Source organism: Sesamum indicum, linkage group LG3, assembly GCF_000512975.1.
Source record: "Sesamum indicum cultivar Zhongzhi No. 13 linkage group LG3, S_indicum_v1.0, whole genome shotgun sequence".
In the NCBI taxonomy this organism is placed as follows: Eukaryota; Viridiplantae; Streptophyta; class Magnoliopsida; order Lamiales; family Pedaliaceae; genus Sesamum; species Sesamum indicum.
Genome location: NC_026147.1, coordinates 18,460,353 through 18,479,555, shown reverse-complemented (window position 1 = coordinate 18,479,555; position 19,203 = coordinate 18,460,353). Strand labels below are relative to the sequence as shown.

The 19,203-nt window shown below is 37.5% G+C and overlaps 1 protein-coding gene across 1 annotated transcript; it reads right to left on the bottom strand.

The window, feature by feature from the left end:
* Window positions 4,566-18,942, bottom strand: LOC105158757 (2-isopropylmalate synthase A-like). The gene is made up of 12 exons (XM_011075606.2): window positions 18,208-18,942; window positions 11,731-11,944; window positions 11,571-11,651; window positions 10,162-10,254; window positions 9,995-10,081; window positions 7,735-7,835; window positions 6,638-6,671; window positions 6,479-6,553; window positions 5,918-6,001; window positions 5,686-5,820; window positions 5,094-5,239; window positions 4,566-4,951 (listed from the first exon to the last, which is right to left on the bottom strand). The coding sequence occupies exons 1-12, from the start codon at window positions 18,834-18,836 to the stop codon at window positions 4,813-4,815; spliced, it is 1,818 nt and encodes a 605-aa protein (XP_011073908.1). The 5' UTR covers window positions 18,837-18,942; the 3' UTR covers window positions 4,566-4,812.

Sequence of the window (19,203 nt, the reverse complement as noted above, 5' to 3'; positions counted from 1 at the left end):
TTTTGGTTTTTGAAAAGTAACTGATAGATTTAATTATTATTTAAGTTTTAAATGGATTTTGATTTTATTCACCAAATAAGTTTTAAATAGAGTCCATGCAGTCACCAAACAGTTCGTCATCTTTATCTTCACCCTATGGGAATTTGAGTTCATCTGCCCAGTGTTGAATGTATTAATTCAATAATGTTGAATCTTTAATTCAACGGTGGGCTTATATATAAAATAATTATGTATTATAGACTGTCGAAGTTTGAGCTTAATAAATTGATCAAATAGGGTTTCAGTAATTTGGGTTTTAATGCATCTGATAGAATGTGGGCTTTTAATGTGTAGAAAATAATGATAATTTCAACTTTAGTGTTAGCTGAAATTGAAATATTTATTACTATATATATACATGTTACGGTTTCCAGACCACACGGTACTTCAATATATATTCTAATATCTCATTATCAAAGTGAGCTACAACTGTCAGAAAGAGACTTGATCTCTAAATGAGCTCATATCACACTGTGTTCAGGAAGAGAAAATGTTAAAGATAAGATAGAAAGTGCTTACCTCGCCTCAACTTCAAAAACCAAGGATAAATTCAAGAAAAGAAAGAAGGATAACGAAGCTGTAGATACTGCCCCACAGGAGAAACAACAAAAGGAACCGGATGATCCGAAGACTGTCTGTTACTTCTGTAAGGTTGAAATGTATATTAAGAAGCATTACACCAACCATCACGCATGGAGTACTAAGAAAGATATGCTTCTTAATTTGGTTTGTTTTGAGGTTATTTTAACTCTAGTACCTAGACACACATGGTGGATAGATTTTGGTGCAACCACTCATATCATTGTGTCTATATAGGATTGCCGGAGTTGCTGAAAGCCAAATGATGTTGAAAGATACATCTATGTGGGTGATGGCAAGACGACTCAGGTGGAGGCAATAGGAAAAATTTAGATTATTGTTGAAAATCAAATTGTACTTAGATTTTGATGATACATTTGTTGTACCTTCTTTTAGACGAAATGTGATTTCTGTTTCTAACTTGGACAAATTTGGTTATTCTTGTTCATTTGGAGGTAGAAACTTAAACTTATTTCTTGATTCAAAATTGGTTGGTTCCGGTTCTTTATCTACTTATGATAATCTTTATTCCCTAGATACAATTGCCTCTTTTAATGAATCCCTATTTGAGTACTTGAGGTGTAAAGAGAAAATTAACCAATGAGAACTCTGCATCGTTATGACACAAGAGATTAGGTCACATCTCCAAACGGAGAGTTGAGAAACTTGTGTTAGATGGAATTCTTTAACCCTTTGATTTTACAGATTTTGATGTATGTGTTAGTTGTATTAAGGTGAAACAAACCAACATGAGGAGATATGAAGCCAACAGGGCTATGGACGTTTTGGAACTTATACATATGGATATTTGTGAACCATTTCTGAGTGTTTCTTGGAATGGTCAATAATACTTTATAACGTTCATAAATGATTTTTCTAGATATGGCTACATTTATCTCATTCATGAGAAATCATAGTCTTCGGATGTGTTCAAAAGTTTTAAAGCTGAAGTTGAAAACCAACTTGGCATAAGAATTAGAAGTGTCAGATCTGACTGTGATGGTGAATACTATGGTGGATATAACGGTTTAAGAGAACAACGTCCAGGACCATTTGCTAAGTTTCTAGAGGAATGTCGTATCATCCAACAATACAATATGCTGGGTTCGCCCACCATGAATGGTGTTGTTGAAAGAAGAAACAAAACGCTTAAAGATATGGTAATGAGTATGATATTTAACTCTACCTTACCAAAATTACTGTGGGGAGAAGCACTCAAGACTGCAGCATATATTTTAAACAGAGTTCCGACTAAAGCAACAAATAATACCCCTTATGAACTTTGGACAGGCAAGAAGCCTAATCTAAAGCATTTGCACATATGAGGATGTCCAGCTGAGGCACAACCTTATAGGCCTAATGAAAAGAAACTGGATTCAATAACTGTTAGTTGCTATTTTGTTGGATGCTCTAAAAGATCCAGGGGGTGCAAGTGTTACAGTCGCGCAACTAAGTTGATTTTCAAGTGAGGAAATGCTAGGTTCTTTGGGGATGTGGAGTTTGCAGGGGGAGATAAGGTTAAAAACATATTCTTTGAAGAGGATTATGCTGATAATCCCATGGGTACCATTGAAAGTATTCAGGATTTCGTTCCTAATAGTATTAATGATACAATAGATCAAAATAATATCATAGAACCCCCATTCAAGAAACTGTTATAGAAGAACAAAATCCAACACCTCCAGAACCTTTGCCATTAAGAAGATCTACTAGAGAGAGCAGAAGTGTATTGCTAGATGATTACATTGTATTTCTCCAAGAACATGAAGTTGACATTGGAATGATGGAAGATGATATTATCAGCATTTATCAAGCCATGAAATGTTCTAACCCTCAAAAGTGGATTGATGCCATGAATGAAGAGATTAAGCCCATGAAAGACAATGACATTTGGGAACTTGTCCATGAAAGACAATGACGTTTTGTATCCACCATTGATGGGTCGAGTTACGATAGATATAACAAAGGCCAGCCTTGATCCTCATTTGATATGATTGATGGACCGGATTGATTTATAGGTACATTAAAAGATGACAACAAAGTCGAGCTTAAAAATAATGCATAATCATAGAGTTTGTACATATAGCCCATGTGGGAGATTGTTGGATTTATTAAAATAATGTTGGATCCTTAATCTAACGTTGAGCTTATATGTAAAATTATTACGTATTAGCAAAATTTAGGCCCAATAAAGTGATCAAATATGATTTCAGTAACTTGAGTTTTAATGTATCTGATAGGATGTGGACCTTTAATATGTAGAGATTAGTGGTAGTTTCAATTTTAGTAATGGGTTGAAATTGAAATACCTATTACTATATATATATGTGTCATAGTCCCCAGATCACACGGTATTTCAATATATCTTCTAACATCCCATTATCATAGAGGAATTAGAGAGAAAAGAAACTAAAGGAAACTCTTTGAAATCGTATTGATTTGGAAGACTGCTGACATGATTCCATTGAGATTCCTATGATTATGGATTCAGGTATGCTGGATTCAGGTACGCTTCAGCATTTACATTCATCGTACTTCTTAATGGTTTAGTGTGATTGGTTGTAAGATTGATAGTGATTGTTATTTCACTACCAAGTATTTAAAATCTAACACCCAGGTCCCAAGTTAAATCAGAATATTTGCGTGGAAGATGTGTGTCAATGCAATTCCAACTGGTGCTAACTTACAACAAAGGTTGCATGGTCAGCTGATTGTTTGCCCGCTGTGTGAGGACCCGCATGAGGATGTGGAACGTGCACTTCTCTTGCCCGTTTCGCACATCAGGTTTGGTGCTTGTTCAACCTTGGTTGATTATCTATCTTGAGGCTCGATGACAATTTGGAGAGTAAGTCGTGAAAATTGGCCAGAAGTTTTATTCACAAGATTTTGGCCTCTGACAATCTATTAGCTGGTTTGGTGGAATCGGGCTGTATAGTCTAAGCATCGGACATTAGGTTCTTTCCATGGCAATGAACTAAGATTCAATGTTCTGGAGCACTAAGGTAACTTTTCTCTGGCCACCACCGACTGATGTTGTTGAAGTTAGTTCGATGGGGCTAGTTTTGACGATGAATCTGAGATTGGTATCTGCTTCATTGCTCAAGAGTCTCAGAACGTGTGTCTAGCTGGGTGATCACTCAGAATGTCAAAGCGGCATGGCCCTGAATTGGCAGAGGCGTTGGCAGCGTGAGAATCTCTTGATCTCGCAGCAGTACATGGTTGAACTTAGCGGTCAAGCATTGGAAGGGGAGTGTGCAATGCTGCATTACAAGGTTAGCTCACTAAGGCACGATCTATCAACAGCTGGAACCATAATTGCAGATATCAAGCAGTTAGTGTTGAATTATAGCTCTATTTGGTATTCGCTTGTTAGACGTAATGATAATACAGTAGCTCACTTACTGGCCCGGGAAGTACAAGAGGGAGCTAGTGATCTCCCTTATGGTGCTTTGAGTTTCTTGTTTTCGGACTATCATTGTTGATTAATAATATTCCATCTTTTATCATAGTGACTTCCTCCACAATGACAAACTAATCATCTTCAAACCAAGCTTAAGATCAACAACTTACGAATTTAAAAATGTAAGTGAGAAAAGTGTCATCTTCGGGGCTAAATTTGCTAACCAAAAATACAGAACTTATCCAACACTAAACAGTTAAAATTGTGGCTATCCTGCTTGTTATTTAATGAGAATCACAGACTCTTAATTCTTTAGTCTTGAATATAACTTCAAATATATATAAATAGAAGACGAACATTTGGACAATTGACTAAGATATTAATGAAAGAAAAGACAAAATGAAAAGAACGACAATACCACTGGACCTGACTTGGATAGCATGTAAGTCTTTGCAATATTTGAAGTAAGTAATATTTGAAGTAAATCTTCAGCAGTGCTATCTATAAAAACATAGGCAAAAACCTATGATGCTTTTTACTACCAAAACATGAGCAATCCCACGTTTCCATTCATAATTGTTTGACGTTTTACAAACAAGCATCGTACGTAATAATATTACAGGCACCAAGTGTTATCAACAATTTTTGCTGATAAATACAAGATTAATAAAAAGAGAAAAAGAAAAAGTAAAATTGAACAGAAAAGAGGTGGAGATCACTATGTTATCCTACTTTGACCTATTGAAGAAGGCATTTTGTGATACAGTCGCTGAGAACCATTCCCTACAATTACTTCATTTTTGTGCATGCAACAACTTACTTTCTTTGGGATCCTCAGCTTCCAAGCGCCTCTGGTAGCCCAGCATCTTGTTCAGTGCACTAATGTAGGCCCGAACGCTGGAGATGACGATATCCATTGCTGCTCCAGTTCCACTGGAGGTAGAGACGAAATCGTGTTATTCAATTCCGAAAGATTAAAATGCAACTTATCGTCTGTTTACATTTTTGCACTGAAGCAAGTGACTATTCGACACAAGCAACATTGTGAAGAAAATGATATTTGCATTCTTCGTACCTGAATGTTCGTTTGACAGTTTCCCCGGTCGGAGCATCGGTAGAAGTTACGCTATCCTCTCCACGAATTAGAACCCTTGTTGAGGCTATTGCGTCGATACCTTCAGTGACTGCATTCATGGAGTACTCAACAAGTGTAACAGGTACCTGCGGAGAAAGCAAAAGACTTGATATGGTGGCTACAGATTGAAAATATAGACCAGCAGTAAACATACAGACTAAGGTGTTATTAGTATGTAGTTATATTCCAAGTGATTCCACATTTATCAAATTGCTTGACAAAACCTTGTCCCTAAACTAATCTGTGTCTACTACATGGTATCAAATGCAAATGTCATTTTACATCTGGGATTGTGCAGAAGACGAGTTTATTATGATGACCTGGAGAATTGTGGTGGATGTTAGTCACTGAAGGAATTACGCGAGATAGGATTTTATGCATATGCACGAGTTTTGCAGGAGGGTGGTGTATGATAATGTTTCATAGCATAACAAGACAAAATCAGAATTAATGCACATTTCCCACTGGTATACGAGAATTCAATAACATGGAACAATGTATAAGAAAGTGAAGATTACTCCAAGCTTCACACCTTAACGATAAGATCAACTGCCTTGTACGCAGCATCAACTGGCCCTGTTCCAACTGAACAAGCAATATGCTTCTTACCATCAGCACCACTGAGTTTAACAGTTGCAGTTGAAAGGCCAAGAGTTCCACATGTAACCTGTTCATGAGCGACAATCATTGCAACATGGCTGAACCATCCCCACACTCGAAACAATTATCAACCATTAGCTGAAACAAGGAGTATATAGACATGCCTGTACATCTTCAAGTTTCCAGACAACTTGCGGCTGGAAAACTTCATCCGAAACTAAGGCAATTAGGTCATCATCGGTGATAATCTGGAACAATGAAAACATATGAAAAAGGCAGGCACGTGCAACATTATCAAGATAAACAAGTATAAGCTTGTCTATGCACCTAGTATCTGATCCAAGTTTGCGTCCAAATCAACTTTTAGACCTACTGAAAAAACAATGCTAGAAAAAGACATGTCCTGTTCTGTAAGTATGATGTTGAAAGATTTTGCATTCAGTAGCTGCACCTAATTCAGAAAGGCTGAACAGGATGAACAATCCACGTAAAGTTTATCCTTTTTTTTTTTTTATTTATGCAAGGAGCTCATCTAATGACTGCAGAACTACTACAGGTCAATCAATATAACAAGAACAGGCTCCAATAATTACATAAAGCACTTTTTATTTAGGGATCCTGCAAAATTTCAGAATTTCAACCAACAAATGAAGCGCATGCTTTTTATCTATTCTACATCATTCTTGACAAAAGTTAGCAGCAAGGCAATATAGAATATCAAGTACCTTTTTATTTCCTGCCACATTTTTGAAGCGTGAAAAAAGATCATCAAGTTCCTTCCCATCAATATCATATCCAAGCTGCAGCCACATCCATAAAAGACAAGTAGATTGATTATAGACACATCCAGAAACTTCCATAAACAAGATCAATTTGCAATTTACCTCCAACATCTTGGCTTTCAGAGCATGGCGTCCACTGTTCAAAAAATGCCAAAGAAACACAAAAAAAACTAAGATTTTCCAGAAACATAAAGATCCAAAAACAATGATGATGACGAGTTGATGATAGTGGCAACTTGTGTAGCAAGTGACTCATACCAATAGTGTATAATATCAAGAATCAAACTACTTTCTGCATCACATATATCTGAAGAGAAGAACTGAATTTTAGTAATTGCTAGAATTTGGAATTGATGGACCTACGAGCTCCAAATAGCCAAGGATATGAGTGATGCTATTTAGCTGCACATACTGGAAAAATACCGTATTTTTCTTCATTATTTGCTTCCTCAGGGTTATGATTCACTCACGTACAAATAACAAAAATCCTCCAATGAATGAAAGAACTTGTCAGAAGGTGGTCAATGATCACACAGGTACAGCATTGCATCAAAATTCAGCCAAGAATACTACTACATCCCAGTGGCAGTTTTACACTGAGGAACACGAAATTTAGGTGCCTTGTCTCCTACTGCTGGAGGGACCATCAAATCCATAATCCCTTTTAGATATCTTTGTCTGGTAGATGCCTTCCCATCACACGGTCATGTACTCTAGCTATGAAAGCAGTTTATTTACTTACATATTCCTTCGTCATTTCAAAATTTTGGTTTCTTGCCAAGCGTACGATACCAACTCAATGGATCCGCGTGCTTTTTCCCCACTTCTTCTCCTAGTACTACATAAGTCATGCAAAGCTTTGCAGTATCTTGAACAGTTGCAGCCATCAACTTATGCAAATAAGATCATCTGCATTTGGAATACCTTAATGCAATGCAACGCCAAGGCTGAATTTTTCGCCACAGGTACAAACCAGAAACAGTTTTAAAGTGATAATCTAGTGCTAATTTATGGCAGCAACACATGATGGAAGCACGAAGCATTATATTACCTTTTGTATCATAAGTTCCATATATTTGGTTAACAAGTTTAAGCATCACAAACAAATGGAGATTTGCAAGAGACGAGAGATATGGGAAAAAAAACATTGTATATAAGGCACCACAAAAGCAGACACTATAATGCAACTCCTAGCGCACCTTAACTTTCCAAGCACTATGCCAGATTCATTAGATCGAAGAAGTCCAATGTCTTCTGGAGCTATAATTTCATATGTATTTTTATTTTTAAGCATTCCATCCTACAAAAAGGTAGAAACATAGATAATAGGAGGATTCTGGAAAACATCAAAAGATATGATTCAATGTGCACAAAATCCAAAAATTATGAGAGTACTGACTAAGCAAGAAATAAGATACCTATCAGAAACAAAGAACACAAGGAAAAGAAATAGCAAGGACTATGAATAAAGTGCATTTCTAAAATAAAAAAGAAGGCTTTTTCTTCCCAAGCAAAAGCAATCTGAAAAATGACTAGGACTTAGCTCACTTAGAAAACAAGTACCCATGATCACTAACAAAATTGAAAAAAAACCAAGCCAGCTAGCCTAAATTTGGATCTAACTAGCACAAAGGTAAATCTGAAAAATTCACCCAAATTAAATCTTCATCATGAACTCAGGCCATGGTCAAACCACCAACAAAAAGGTTGACAGAGGACATTTTCAATTAGGAGCAAAACAATCACATCACATATGATATCCTGCTACTGAGTTATTTTCCAGTTCCTAAACAAATACTGCCAAGAACACAAAAATAAGATATCAAGTTGAATAAAGTTATGCAGATAGAATTCCTTTACACCAAACTTTCTAAGCAGAATCTGCAGCTGCATGGTGAAAACAATATTTCACGTGGAGTAGGGAAAACTTCAAACAATATCTAGCTCTGCGGAAATCATAAAACATGTGTACACATCTTCATCTGTCAGGAAAGACTTTTTCCATAATGGGTAAATGGAGCAAAAGCAATGCTGTAGAGAACCCCCAGCATTGGCCATTTCTAGGTTTTTTTATTTCATTTTAGTTTCTCCAACTCGAAGGGATACTTTCCTTCCATTAGAGAGATTTAAGGAATGCAAATAATAGATTTCAGAAATTGAATAATACATTTAAGTCCTATAAGGGTGTTCCATAGGTTGGAAATTTCAGGATGACAATATCCTTGTATATTAAGTTAGTAGATGTGACACGCATGGATTAAATGCTGTGCATGCATAGAGATTTTCCAGGCATAGGATGTATAATAGAGAGAGAGAGAGAGAGAGAGAGAGAGAGAGAGATTTTCCATTTCCTCCTGCACCATTATTTTATGAGGTTTGGAAAATCAGCTCCATGTTATTTTGCAGAGCATCAAGTGTAGCCAGAATCGCAAATACAAGAAAAACAGACAATTTTAGCTCTTAACAAACTGATACCACATTGCATCGTAGGTTTACGTTCTGCATGATCCAATATCTGCCAAAGAAAAATGAGAAACACAGAAGACTACAACAACAAATCCCCAAATAGCGATAGCTCAGCGTTTTAATGTTTCAGACTCAAAAATGTTAATTTGGAAAAGGTCTCTTCAGCTTTCTGCCGTGCACAAGCCCCATAAAAGCTAGAAGGGGACATGTCCCCTTTAAACCTAGCTCCCTCGAATTCTAAATTGACCATTCATCACCAATTAGCACTCAATCAAGCGTAATAGGACCTATAGGCACACCACCAGTCCATAGAGAACTATATCAATTGCAGAGGAACGGAGTGAGAGGGAACCCAACAAGTTTGAACCTACTATATTTATTAAATCCTCTCCAGAAATAGAGATGACACAAAGTCTGTTTCCAAACACAGTAAAGCTCTTGAGAAAAGAAGAGAAAGAATTCCCAGCTCAGGCAAGATTGTAAACCTATTACTTCAAAGGAAGTACAGAATGAAAACCTACGAGTGAATCGAACATGTCATATGAAAATAATCTTAGATAACTGAATGATCTCGGAATTTTCATGAACAAAATTAGTTCTATAAACACAAATAAATCTCTGAAAGATGATGTTACTGACTCTTGCCAGAACCCAGGAATCACTAAGATATGAATTCATCTCCGAGTAAGACTTATATAATACCAAATGAAGGTTTCCTCATACTTTTGATAACCTCAAGGGGCACACTGATCATAACTGAGACCTGCAGGACCCTATGAAATGCCTAGTTTCAACTTTCAAGCGACAAGTTCTATATTTTATAGCTTTGACATTATATTTTACTCACAAATCTGAAAATTATGGATTAACTTCACAAGTTGCGATGAAAAAATAATTTGGTATATCAATCAGGGAAAGCAAGATTGAGACTAAGATTACGAGAGTCTCAATCAAAAGCAAATCCCCAGGATGCTGTCCAATTGCAATACCAACCTGATGGATGCCGCTTTCATGAGCAAAGGCATTAGCTCCGACAATCGCTTTGTGCGGCTGGACCCGCAGCCCACTGTACTCTTCAACCTGAAGATATGTTATCAAAAAACTTACAGCAGAGTAATCAAATCAAATTTTCAACAAACTCAAAAGAAACTGGACATTACCATCTTGCTTGCCATTATAATGTGTTGTGTATTGATCCCTGTATAAAGGCCATCCAATAGTTGCTCTCCGCGGCATTTCAAGGCCATTACGACCTGCAGTTTAGCAGAAACCACTCATTTTTATAGGAGAGTACAGATTATTGCAGCCCTAGAGCATAGAGCAGTTGATGAGCCTTAAGAGTCGATCAACTATTACAACAGAAGATATAGTAAGTGATAAAAATCAGCAATATAATTCACCAGATCTTGTATCTTAGTTGTAAATATAAAATGATATCTTAGCTTTATATAGGAGATAATATATGTGCTGTAAATAGGAGGGTATCTTATTGAATCAAGATAATATCTTGACTGTAGGTACGAGATATTATAGGATCATTAATCTCAATAAAGGGTAAGGACCCATATACATAGCTGCTGTATTAGTTGTGAAATGCAGAAGAGAAATTATTCCTTTCTTCATGGTACCGGAGCACCAGGCTTAAGTTCCTGGAATTATTGTTCTTCATAATTATTTGGCCTTCAAAAGAAAGCCTTAAGATCTGCAAAAATCTTCCTCCATTGACAAGTCTAAAGTCCAAATCCCTAGCCATACTGGTGATCTACAAAATCTATTTCCCTCTTACCAGTTAAACGGGAAGAAGTACCTTCATTGGTCGCAGAGAGTTAAGTGTGGGGCTATTTGATAACTACGCAAACTGTCATGATTTTATTGTCATTTTAATCTTCTTTTTGAGCAAAACATATTCCTAATCTTGTGAATTTATTGCATATTCAGCTAAAAGGGATGATACGGGATAAAGATGGAAAAATCGAGCAAAAAACGGATATTTAATTAATATTTTTAGAACCAATCATGTACTTATCTCCCCCCTATGTCTAGATTCATAGGAGACTTTTATTATAAATAAGGGGGGTCTCTCCATTTGTAGGACACACTTTGAAATTGAAGAAAATACTTTGAATTCAATAAATCACTACCCTATGGTTATCTGAGAGTAATGCCATAGTTCTATGTATTGTTAACTAGGCAACAAAATAGATACAGAAAATCCCAAAAATTCGAAGGATTTGGTGAGGGGGAAAAAAGGATAATACTCTCAATGATATTTCAGATTTATTAGATAATTGCACAAGATATACTCCATAAATTACTAATTAATGATCCAGATCTATATCACACTAGTAAAGTGAACTTTTCATTACACGGGAATATATCTGGTATAGTTTTCATTGTCGGGGTTTCCAAGCCATTTGAAACAACACACGCTTCAGACTTAACAAAGTCAGATGTTAGAGAAGTGGTAAAATTATGAACTTGCTGAAACTGGAAGTTCCCCTTGGAAATAAAAAAGGATTCATTCCAAAAGGAAAGGAAATAAGGAATTGGTAGACAGAAGAGAACATACCTCCTCCAATGATGCATTACCAGCTCGCTCACCAATGCCATTAATGGTCACCTCTAATTGTCTTGCCCCAGCATGTGCACCCTAAAGTCAAATAAGATCCAATGCAAATACAACGTAAACTTGGTGATATCAGTAGCAAACAAGGAAAGAAGTTACATACCGCTAAAGTGTTGGCAGTAGAAAGTCCAAGGTCATTCTGACAGTGAGTGGAAATTATCACATTATCAATTCCACGGGTGTTGGCTTTTATATCAGCAATCAATTGTCCAAATTCATTGGGCAAGGTGTAGCCCACTGTATCTGGAATGTTGAGGGTTGTTGCCCCTGCATTGATTACTTCTTCAAGAATTTGATAAAGAAACTCCCTTTCTGATCTGTAAGAAAGAAAAAGAATTGAAAGACGATAATCTATAAGAGAGAGATTGAGTTGCTGCATGGAGCAATTTCAGGCACTATCTCCTCCCTAAGTTGAGACAATAATGAAAAAGAACAACAAAAGAAGTTGACATGGTGGCTTTCACCAACAACTTCTGTCTGTTGCTAAAAAGTTTCTGATCTGAACTTTTAGGTGACACATGCTCACAAGCAACATACAATATTTTTCCTAAAAATTCAAGAACTCACTGGGACTTTTACCAACTAACTTTAAATATTCAAACCACTACCAATGCAGATCCATCTGAAGCATCCGTGCTTTCACACTTCTTGAGGAGTTTCGCCATGAAAGCTAAAGATAAAGCAAAATCATAAAGGGAAAATGAACCCAAGGTAAAACAAAACATCTTCCTTTGGGAGTTGGTATCCATGCTCAAAAAAATAGTAGTTCTTGCTCTACTTGATTATTTTCCTTAGTATGTGGACAAAAATGTCCATAGTTCATAAAACTGTTAATTCGATCATTTTAACCTTGCTCTTCCATTTTCTTCGCAGGAACCCACGGGATATAGAAAACCTTCCAGTGGCTCTCTAAGTTGGTGTTTCACAAGTTTTTCTTATTAAATTGACATCATTCACAACATTGTCTTCCATTCCACCAGTCACTCACAGCCACTTGGTTATCAAAGCCAGAAGGCATCAGAAAAGTAGGCGAAAGTTCAACTTATTCCAACAAGACTAGATTTTTTCCAGCAGGCCCTACCAGTATTGCCACCATTATGTGAAGCAACCTTCCTCACACCACCAAATGGATAGGTGCAGCATAATCAGTGAGCTAGAGCTATTTGGACAAGTTATAGGCACATGATCATGGTGTGAAAACTGGAATTGGTCAAGGCCTTTTAAGAAGTTATCCAGGGTTGCCCACACCTGGCCTTGATTAATAGTGGTCAGGTGAATACGAATGTGCTGGTAACAGCAGCCATAATCATGGAATCCTAGTGATTAGTTTGTGTGAGGAACTGGAGGTTTACAGTGGCACAGCGTCCTATAAAGGGGAGTGTGAGGTGAAATTGTGATATGAAAAGGTAAGGGCTAAATATCTAGAGGATAGTAGTGATGCAGAGGACAAGTAGTTAACGACCAGAAGGTGGAAAAGAGTTGGTGGTTCTGAACACAGAAAAGTGAAGTAGTTCTGAACTTGTGGTGATGCATGGTCGTGATGGATCATGGCTGCACACCTGAACCAACAGTGTCCAATGCTAGTTAGTCCAAGTAATGGTCATCTCTGTGGAAAGCCAATGCGTCATCAGTAAAGTGGCATTGTTGTCATCAGGACCATACTTCTTGTTGGTGTTTGAAATTACAAAAAGTTAAATGGGTTACCAAGAATACGAATAGTAGTAGAGAACTGATTTCTATTCCATTATAGAATGAGAGTAAATACATAAACGACTTGAAATCTATCTTTTAAGTAGACCAAAGCCCTTCTAGATTAATCATCAACAAATATAAGAAAGAAAGCCAACAATAGGCCAACACAAAAGGGATCCCAAACATCATAATAGACTTGAACAAGGAAATAAACTAAACCTTTCTTTATACGAGGTGGGAAGAAAGCAGGGTTATACTGTCCTAATTCACATAACCTATATTCTAAAATGGAAGTAGAGGATTTTCAAATGATAAAAGTTTCTTTAAATTGGGTAACGCAGGATGAGCGAGACAACAATGGCATTGAAAAGGAAAGACAGATACAAAGAGGGCATGAGCATCCCTGAACGTGGTTGTGCGGAGATAGTTTGGGCCACCACGCTTAGGACTGCCACAAATCATCCTAGAAGGAAAAAATGTGAGTGGGAAAAATGTCACAAAGCAATTGTGTAATTCAGTAAATTGACTAATGGAGAGCAAACCAGGGCAAAAGAAACATTACTAAGACTTAAGAGTGAAATTTGTAATCGCATGAACTGTACCAGACCTAGAGGTTGACAAGTAAGAGCCATCAGCAAGATGCACGGATGAGAAAGTACAAGAAATAGATAAGCAAAGGTATTTTATATGAGTAATGTGTGTAGTAGTTGTAATAGCCCTAAGAATCCTAACATCCAAAACTAACCATGAGATGCAACAAAGAACTTGAGAGGAAGACTAACGAATCAACTATATTGGCGGCAGGGCAATGGAGAAGTTTCTCATATTCCTCACAATTAAGAGTAACCAAATTAGAGTCCATTTTAGAAAACTCACAATCACCATTAATTGCATGGGCCCTATCTAGTTTGCAGAATTTAATTAAACCTTTCTTGAAGGCATAGTTGGTTTAGCCACAGAATATGTAGTAACAATATCCCCAACCATGACTATGACCTAAAGAGAAACCACGATCGCATACAGCCATAACGAAAGACACAGTGGTTGTATCTGGTGAAGGACCAAAGGAACTATCAGTTACACGAAGGACTCAGGATTGGGCATTAGACAAAGTAAATGGCAGCGAATCCGCAAATACTACTACCAAGACCAAACAAAATCGTAGGCACCAGAAATTCTTCCCGCTGAGATTTCCTGGTTAGGGCATCAGAACTCATGATGTATGAATCTCATCAGTCGTGCCTTTAGCAGAGCAAAGTAGTAACAAGACACGCATCTTGCTTTACAGAAAAAAGCTTTTCATACAACTCAAAAGGACAAGAAACATTCTTAGCATGAGAATATGCAAGGCATCCCACATCTCTTTGGCAGAACGCTTTTCTTTTTCTGTGAACAAGACAAGAGTTGCCGATACAGGAATCTTCGATTAAGGAAGCTTGAACAAATAATTGCATAATCGAATAAAAGGATGAAAGAGAAAATTATAGCATAATTATTCTTGCAAAACAAGTGAAAAATCAGGGTAAAAAATTTTGAGAAAAACAAAACATCACTGACAATGCATTTTATGGTCAACTATTTCTTCTCTAAGGTTGGTCAGTCTCTATGACTCTGGCGCCATAGTTGTTAAAGACGCATGGCGGGTCATGCGCAAAGGTGCCTTGTAGCCATGAAGGACGGCGCACGGCAGAGCACGCGCCTTTTTAAAGAATGCGCATGTTTGCATAAATGAATTATATATTTATATAGTAATATCTTTCAACATCAATATTACCCTAACAGTTAAATATAAACACTAGAAATTATATTAATCATTATACCATAAAAAAAATATGTAAAACAACTAGTCATCAATTTTATGTTCCTTTTTGTTTTTCTTTTCAATTTTTCTCTTACATTTTTCTATTACTTTCTTAAAAGAAATATATATATTCCTTTTTTATTCTGTTTTCTCCTTTTTTTTCTCCTTACAAACAAAAAAAAAAAAGAGAGAGAGAGAGCAGCGAGCTCTTCCGTCTCGAAACCCTAGTTGCGCTGCCCAGAGAGAGAAACACGAGGGCTGTGTTTGGATTTCTATTCTCGCGTTTTCCGAGACAAGATAAAACACACTCAATATTTATTTTTTTGTGTTTTTACACCTTATCTGCGTGTTTTTCTGTTTTTCAACTTTCTATATATAATATATATATACATAATATAAAACAAATATGATTTGACAATAAACAGTAATTTTTGTCTCCCAAAAACACAATATAAACATAAAATATTATATATATACATATTTATATATAAAAAATATATGATTTGACAATGAACAGTGAATTTTGTCTCCCAAATCCCAACATCATACCTACACCACTTATTTTAAAATATTTTAAATTACCCCAAAACACAAATCCAAACATATCATCTATTTTCAACACACACTGACTTATCTCTATTTTTCTCTATTTTCTCCCTGCCCCCATGCCTCTTCGTCCCTTTGGCGCTTGCAAAAGCGCGCTCTATGTTTAGGCACCTTTCCATCGCCATAACAGAGCCCAGGGCCATTTTCTGAAAACGGTGCTAGGCCTCGCGCCTGGCACGCCACACGCCGCTTTTAATAACTATGTCTGGCGCCTTCCCTTTTGTCGCTCGGCATCTAGGGTTTGTATCACATTACATATCATTTTGTAAATATATTACTTCCAATTCAGATATAAGGAGGTACCAACGATATTCTTCTCTCACTCTAAAAACGAGCAAACCACACACACTTAAATCAACAGTGTCCAATGCTAGTTCATCCAAGTAATGGTCATCTCTATGGAGAGCTAATGTGTGACCAATAAGTCCACAAGGTTGACATCAAGAACATACTTTTTTTTCAGTGTTTCAGAGTACAAAATATTAAATGGTTACCATTAACAAAATGATACAACAAACGAGTTTAATCTAGAGAAAAGAGAAGATAAGAAAAGAGCAAGGGAGAAGACAGGGAGGGTGTTAGTGGAGAAGGAGTGGTGGGAGGCAAACCTTATTAAAATCCTCTTACTGAGAAGAGTAAAAGATTTATCCTACTAGCCCAACAAAAGAAGACCCCGGTACCTATCAAGGGAGAAAACGTAAAACCACATCGTTTTTTGAAAACATATTGATACACCACAATTTCTATTAAAATAACTTTGTTTCCAATGCGGGGCCAATTTTATTGGCTTGTCAGTGAAACGGCGTCTTATTATTGTAATTTAACCTACTATACGATTGTTTTTAATGAGCTTTCACTTCTGGCCTCGATAACCCATATCTTTTCCCATTCTCAATAAATCCTTTGCTCTTCCCAATAAAAGACTTCTAATGATGTCTTTCTATGGTCTCCCATTATCCATTCTCCACTGATACTCCCCCCTCATTCCATCTTTGCTGATACACTTTTCTTTCTTCTCTTATCTTTCCCCTTACTCTTTTCTTCACTATTCTTTTTCTAGATCGGCCTCATTTGGTGTATGACATTATTAACAATAACCTATTTAATATTATGTAGTTTGAAACCTTATAGAAAGTATGGTCTTGATGAACTTCATCAGGAATGCTTTGAGTCTACATGGAACATAGCATTGGGCCACTGACACTAAAAGATCCTTCATACTATTCAACAACCAAGTCATCACAGAATAATCAGCTCGTTGCTAGGTAGCAAAATTAGAAAGTTCAGAGTTCAAAGGACTTAACAAAATATAGAAGAGCTTGTCTGAGAACCAAAGAAACAGTTTAAAAGCCTCAGACTACAGCATATAGTTTGTACCACTGAATTCAACAGTAATACTAGGGGAAAACTTAGGTTCAAGCCATATTGAATGTAGATAGACAGACAGGTCAGATAAAATAATATCATAACCAAGATCAAGAGTATCGACTACCATCCAATACAAAATATAACAACACAAAATCAGTTTTGTCAATTTAAAGGCAGAAAACAATCAGCAGCAAAGAGCAAACCAAGGAGATTGACCGAAATGTAAACTCAACATTCTACAATGAACAAGGAAAATGACTTAGCCCATGAATACTGGCAACACGAACAACTAGAATGCGGTGATCAGCTAGACAACATCGCAAGAGGCATCCATAGACTATAGAGCAACTTAGCACTCGGCGGCCTCACTGGTTAGAGTGTCAGGTGGGGTTCTGCAAGTAGGAGTGGACAACCGGATGGAAGGAAGGGGTGGGTGTGCCAACGGAGCTAGGTTTCGTGGATTTTTCTTTCATAAAATAAATATATATATTTATTCATGTAATACCTGCTCTGATACCATGTAAGAAGGAAGGAACATTTTTGTGTGTTTAATTGAGGGACCAATCTCAAAATAGAGAAGGGTTTTCCGACATGATTACAAATCAATCAACCTATGTATCAAGAATATCACATGAAAGACATGCATAAGTCGTAAAATATCAGTTTCATTTTCAGGGTATGGTTCTATCCATTAAAATCAGAAACTTTATGGAGTCACTGCAAATAGATAATCAAAAAAATCTAAAATAATAGAAAACACACAAAAAATCAAGGAAGAAGGAAAAGTTTTATTGTTTAGGCAATTTGGGATGTCCCTCATAGTTTTTAGACTCTATTAAGCCGTCGATGTTAATAGTTATGAGTATTCTGATGGCAATATACTAAAGTCATTGTCAGGCTGGCAGCTGGTGAACAGGGGAGTAATTAAAATCAACTATGCGCCAGTAAAAGTACCTGATTAAATGGATACGAAGTCATAGACTTTCGGAGCGCCATCACACCGAAGAATAATATTTTTAAAGCCATACAGTAAAGATAAGATTCTCCTGGGGAAACTTGGAAAAGAATAAAGTTTGCAGGAAATGCACAACACAAGAAAAAATTGGCATATACCTTCCAGCATCTTCGGGGCTAAATTCCACGTCATCACACCCCAAACTCCTGGCATAAGCCACCATACTCCTAGCCTTATCAATCACCTGCTCCGGCGTCATCCTTAGCTTGTACTTCATGTGAATTTCACTGGTGGCAATAAACGTGTGAATCCTTGGCTTCTTTGCATACTTCACCGCCTCCCAGGCCTTCTCAATGTCCCTCTTGTTGCACCTAGACAGAGCGCATATAACCGGAACATGATCGGCGTCGGCGTTCCCAACCTCACGCGCAATCAGCGTGACGGCCTCGAAATCGGCATCCGAGGACGCGGGAAACCCGGCCTCAATTATGTCCACGCCGAGGCGCGCGAGCTGTCGAGCTATATCGAGCTTCTCTTTGGTGGTCATAGTGGCGCCGGGTGACTGCTCGCCGTCGCGGAGGGTGGTATCGAATATGCGGACGTACTTGGGGTCCGGGATGTGGTTTGGGATGTACTCAGGACGGCGGAGGGAGCAGCGGATGCCCACGGCCCCGGAAGAAGCATTCCTGAAGTAGAATGAGCGGAAGAGGGGTGCTGACTTGGGGTGAAACGGGGTGGCGGCCGGAGCAATGATAGGCTGCCTGGAAATGCAAATGGAAGAAGCCATGTGTTCCGGCTTTGGCTATAGAAATATAAGCAGGAAAATATGATTAACACCCTAGTCTTATATAGAGGTTCAAGGCAGGAGAAGCGGCGTCGTGGGGTGGGTGGGTGTGGTGTGTTAGGAAATGGATCGGGTTAAGATGGATAACAGGTGGAATATGAAGGCGATAAAAGACACACGAATTTGTTAACCCAGTTTGGATATAAATCCTACGTCTGGGGGCGATACCAAGCCAGGAGAAAACACTCAAAGAGGAGGAAAATTGAGGAGTACAACACACACACACTTGTATGCAAGTCTTCACCACACGTGAAAAACAACACTCACCCTCGTCTCAACTCTTTCTTTTCTCTCTACTCTATTCTACTCT

Bases quoted from the DNA above. Each gene is read 5' to 3' on its own strand.
- LOC105158757 (XM_011075606.2), bottom strand. From the start codon at position 18,836: ATGGCTTCTTCCATTTGCATTTCCAGGCAGCCTATCATTGCTCCGGCC. The intron at 5,240-5,685 runs GTGTGAAGCTTG...CTTTCTCCGCAG, and splicing joins CAGTTGATCTTATCGTTAAG to GTACCTGTTACACTTGTTGA. The intron at 4,952-5,093 runs GTACGAAGAATG...CTCTACCTCCAG, and splicing joins ACTGTCAAACGAACATTCAG to TGGAACTGGAGCAGCAATGG.